Raw genomic sequence first — 5,625 nt, forward strand, 5'->3', positions numbered from 1 at the left:
GGGGTTAGTTTGGGGGTTGATAATTGACCTGTGAAAGAATTACTTGTGTGTAATTAGTGACAGTTATATAAGTAATGTGTGTGTGTGTGTGTGTGTGTGTGTGTGTGTGTGTGTGTGTGTGTGAGAGCTCTCCCCTGCCTCTCCTGCTGTGGCTGTGTTGAGTGCCACAGTGCTGCAGTGCCACAGGCAGTGACAACCAGCCTGCCTGCCTCTTCTTACCTGCTGTGGTTGTGGAGGGTAGGGCCAGCTGTACACCTGCTGTGGCTGTTGCTGCTGCTGCTGCTGCTTTAGGGGGAGCAGGGGGCGCAGCGGAGGGCAGCTCTGAGTCGCTCCTGGTGTGGGGCGGGGGACAGAGGCTGTGGTAGGGACTGGTGTGGCTGATGGTGGGTGGGGCGGGGCTCGGGGGCCGGGGGGTGCAGGACGGAGGGCTCGTCGTCGCCGCTGTCGTGTCCCCCGGGGGGGCACCCGCGCCTCTTCCTCCTCCTCCTCCTCCTCCTGTGGCAGGAAGCCCTTCAGGTCAGGGCGGGGCAGCCGCAGCGCACCCTTTGCCCCAAGCCTGAAGGTGATTGGGCCGGGGCGGGCGGGGCGCAGACCTCCTCCTCCCCCACAGGGAGGGGCAGGGAGAGGTTTGGTGGGGATCCAGTGTGTCAGGGCAGGGTGGGGTGGAGGTGGCTCAGGTCCTCCCAGCACACACACTACTGCAATATATAAAATAAATTAGACAGGGCTTAACAACAACAACAACAACAACAATAATTAATAATAATAATAATAAAAAACAATGCTAGGTTAGGTTGCGGGTTCCCAGTCAACAGTTGGCGTCAATAATGAGACAATAATTAAACAATTGCAATAATTACTGTTTAAATAAGATAATACAAAAATAATAAGAGATGCAATTATTTTTTTTTATGTAATCTGAACAAAATAATACAAAATAATAGTATTTCTATGTTAATTTAAGCACAGCAACAAATAAATCAATAAAAACAGTACAAAAAACAATAAGATATACAATTATTTTCATGTAATCTTAGCATGAAAATACACAAATAAATAAAATAAAAAAAAATAGCAAGATATACAATTATTGGTGTATGATAAGCACAATAATCACTGTTCTGGAAAACAAGATTATTTGAGGCAGTGAATAATGTCACTGGCTCTTCTTGTGCTGTGCATCTGGTGATATCACTGCATGCTGCTCACAGGGGACTAGTTGTCGGCAGTGTCCGAGTGCTGCCTGCTGTTGAAGCTGTGGTAGGATGCTGCGTCTAGTGATGACCATTGAAAACTTCCTGGTGTTGAATTCATAGGAAATAAGGATCACCTGAAGATCCGCCACCCCAGCCGCACTCGGGGTGGCAGATCTTCAGATGAGACAATCCGGGGTGGCGGATCTTCAGGTGATCCCATACTTTTAATGAAGTAAACTTTTTTCTGCATTTTATATCCACTCAGTTTTTTAATGCATTCATGTTGTTAGGTTAGGTTAGGTTAGGTAAGGCTAACCTAACCTAACCTAACCTAACCAAGTGAGAGAGTCTGGGGTGGCGGATCTTCAGGTGAGACAATCTGGGGTGGCGGATCTTCAGGTGATCCGGAAATAATTGTGGTATTACATGTGAAGATGTTAATTGATGTCTCTGTTGCTTTTTGGCAATTAGTTTGATTAATTCTGAGCTTAAAAACAAACAAAAAACCAACTCCAATCAAAATTCTGCGTTTCCCGAGGCCATGACACCATATTTGCCTCGGAACAGACCCCATTCGCGAAGCGCCACGACTGGCCGAGCCCTTAAGCCTTTCCCTCCCACCGGCCAATCAGAATTCACCTTATTTAACCCTTCATATCGACTGTAATTATTCATTTTATCAGTTATTCTTGTGTGTGTGTGTGTGTGTGTGTCTGTTTCACTCATATAAAGTATAAGAATACAAGCTTATTTAATTATTTATCAATTAATTAATTTGAAAATAATGTTGAATATTTATTTATTTATTTATCTATTTAATTTCCATCACTGTCCCTTGAATAAACGAAGCCAGGCCAAAATCATTGTTATATTACAATTACACAATATATTCCACTAATAACTTACCATCTAATTGATAAAACAATAAAAGTAACAATAATAATCCATATTTTTATAAGTTACACTAAATATTACAATGAAAACCGTGTACTTGTCACATCAATAAAGTCAATAATGCTGTACCTGGGTCCTCTCTCTCTCTCTCTCTCTCTCTCTCTCTCTCTCTCTCTCAGTGTATTTGTGAGATATATAACCACCCAGCCAGCCAGGGACCACAACACGTCACTAGTGGTGTACTGGGGTCTTCTCTCTCTCTCTCTCTCTCTCTCTCTCTCTCTCTCTCTCTCTCTCTCTCTCTCTCTCTCAGTGTATTTGTGAGATATATGAAATAATGAGTGCAATGGTTGGCTTCACTAATGCACAGCTGGCAACTAACACCACACAGACAGCCAGGGACCACAACACGTCACTAGTGGTGCACTGGGGTCCTCTCTCTCTCTCTCTCTCTCTCTCTCTCTCTCTCTCTCTCTGTGTGTGTGTGTGTGTGTGTGTGTGTGTGTGTGTGTGTGTGTGTCTCCTTCTCTCTTTCAGCTAGGCAAGGATCGCAATTCCCCTGTATCAAACAAACAAACAAACAGACAAACAAACAAGGAAATTAAGATGAAATAACTGATACAGGAATGGCAAACATATCTAACGTACCCAAACGAACGCCATATTGAAAAAATAACACCAACAATGAACAAACAACTCGAAAATAATATAAAAATCCGCTAATTTGACCCAAACATCCCCTGCCCTTATCACCCTCTCAGTTTCCTTATTTCCCGGCCTTCCACACCTTATTTCCCTTACCTTGACTATTCCAGGGGCAGGAAATAGTTAATTCCTCTTATTTCCGTCCCTCTTCGTGGCCTATTATACCGGGAATCTTCACATTTCAATTCCTAACACCACATCCACAGCGGCTTTCGATCCTCCATCTTGGTCTTGGTCTGGGTCCTTGCTTACAATCGGCCTCGCATATAAACCTATAAAATTATCGTACTCAGCTGGGTTTTAGTTCAATAAATGCCTACATTGATATTTCCTCTTCCTTATTATATTTATAGGAACTGCAATAAAGATGAGAGGCAGTAAATAAGACCTACAGCGAGAAATTTAAAATATATTCTGTTAGGGGCATTAGTTCAAGATGCCATTGTGTAAAAGGAAAGCAAATCTGATGAATTAAGATTGTGGGGCAGAACAGAATAGCAATAATGTTTCTGAACGCACAAAATATACAGCAATAGAGGCTTTGCAATTATTTACAGGGAAAGGACCGCGTTAACAGAAAGGCCACAGGAATTAGCCAGGTTTCTCCTGTTAAGAATGCAGAAATTTTGCTTATCTTCCACTAAAACACTATAAAAACACCTTTAAAACCTATGTCAGTTTTAATAGAGGCACAGAAGTGTAATTCTTTATTTAAATTAAGAGAAAGGACACAGAAATTAGTCTAGTTCTCAAGATTTTAGAGAAAAACCTGATACAAGAAGAACGGAAGAGAGAAAACATGACATTTTAAGGAGTAAATTTTTCTAAGGTCCTACTAATTAAAACTTTCTTACCTAACATTACCGAGAGAGAGAGAGAGAGAGAGAGAGAGAGAGAGAGAGAGAGAGAGAGAGAGAGAGAGAGAGAGAGAGAGAGAGAGAGAGAGAGAAAGGGTGACAATCCCATATAACATTATCTAAATATTCCAAAAAGAAGTCCTTATGTAATCTCGGTTATCTGAACAGTCATGTCTCCCAGCGCTGTCATTTTTCCAGCATTCATTCCTCATTCATTGCACAATAAAATCTGATGGTTAACTTACTCGTTTGAGGTGAAATAACGAAGATTAAAGAGCGATTAATATTTCCACTGCACTATATTCAAGACTCGCATCAAACTCCCACCTGTCAGGTTTATTTATTTATTTTTTATTTATTTATTTGTTTATTAATGTTATTGTTTTTTCACGGAAATGTTTGTTTTGATTTTTCTGTTTATTTAATTGTTACTTGTTTTGTTTTTTGTTTTGTCTTATGAGTTAATTATTTCGTTGATTTCGTCATTCATTAATAAAATTATTGATCCATTTATTTGTTTTTTTTTTCTTGTGTGTATATATAATTACGTATTTTTATAATATTAAGAGTTAATTATTTTTTTCTCGTTTGTTTGTCTGGTTTTTTTTTTTCTGTTTCGCGTTTCAAAAAAGAAAATCAGACTATTTATTTCATCTTCGAATGTGGAGAAGTTTTGTTTACTTATTTAATTTTGCCTAAATCAATCGTTTTTAATCGCTGTTTTCAGTAGAAACGTTTATTCTTATTTTTTATTCTGTTTATTTCTCAGTTTTATGACTTTATATTATATGTTTGGACACTTGTGAAAGGTAGCTGATAAACACTGACTACTAACCCTTTAACTACTAACAAACACCATTTATCTCTCTCCCTCGCCAGTCTCCATATTGCCAACTGTCTTCCACATCTATATAATCAGGAAACCATGTCAAAAAAACTACTTATGGGATGCTGGCGTTAACCATATAACTGCGTAGCCTATCTCCACTCTTCGCCAACATCTAAACACAAACCTATCTACCTTATAATGTCATCTACAGTCATTTTATGATTATTCACCATAACAAAATTGTTATATTAAGTTGTTTTATATATTAAAATGTTTCCATCATGCCCACATACACACACAAAACCATTTAATTTGTAAACAACAAACATGTGTAGCCTATCATTTACATAGTGTTATTTTCTGATTACATACCGTGAGAAAATTACTCATATTACTTTTATTAGTATGTTTTATTTATTAAACTGCTTCTTTAATGCTTCCATGCACACACACACAACCATTTCTTTCGTAAACACGAAGTTATTTAGGCTATAATCTAATATTATTTCCTGATTCTTATAATGACTAATAGATTACAAATGGAAGTTTTTTTTTCCTTTAAATTTCTCATTTTTCTCTCTATTTCCTTTTATTAAATTTTGCTACACATCTCAAAGCCTTCTCTCTCATTAATATTCGTATATTTGTGCCTATCTTTTATAAAACTCGAAACTATTTCATATTTTCATGTTATTCTTCCATTTATTCATATACATACACTTTTCACTATTCAATTTCTCTTATTCTTCTATTTTCTATTATTTTGTTCAGCTTATATTCCGTCTCCTCTTGTTAAGACTAATTAAAGGTCATTTTAGTTCCTCTCAGTCATTTTCATCCACAAAAAACTCATACTTCACTCCTACCTGTTTATTTTCATCCACCTCTTCCACTATTTGCTTCTATTTTCATTCTGCAATATATTTTCCTTCTTTTTGTTGCATCATCTACTTTCCCAGAAAAGATTAACCCTTCTGCCCCAGACAACTGCATTTAAAAGTGTTATTTAAACTGACCAGGTTTTAAAAGGGTGGTTTTTTTTTATCATTCTGCAATATATTTTCCTTATTAGTGCATCATCTACTTTACCAGAAAAGATTAACCCTTCTGCCCCCAGACAACTGCATTTAAAAGGGTTATTTAA

The 5,625-nt window shown here is 38.1% G+C and overlaps 1 protein-coding gene across 1 annotated transcript in view; it reads right to left on the reverse strand.

Moving 5' to 3' along the window:
• The window catches only part of LOC135098257 (uncharacterized), a 5,574-nt gene extending 3,804 nt beyond the window's left edge, over positions 1–1,770 (reverse strand). Inside the window, exons 1-3 of the mRNA XM_064000522.1 lie at positions 1,766–1,770; positions 1,210–1,370; positions 220–698 (exon numbers count right to left, since the gene is read on the reverse strand). Coding sequence (XP_063856592.1) covers positions 220–698; positions 1,210–1,370; positions 1,766–1,770 — 645 coding nt within the window. The remainder of the gene's footprint in view (positions 1–219; positions 699–1,209; positions 1,371–1,765) is intronic.
• Positions 1,771–5,625: the final 3,855 nt, after the last annotated feature.

Source organism: Scylla paramamosain, unplaced genomic scaffold, assembly GCF_035594125.1.
Source record: "Scylla paramamosain isolate STU-SP2022 unplaced genomic scaffold, ASM3559412v1 Contig52, whole genome shotgun sequence".
Classification (NCBI taxonomy): Eukaryota; Metazoa; Arthropoda; class Malacostraca; order Decapoda; family Portunidae; genus Scylla; species Scylla paramamosain.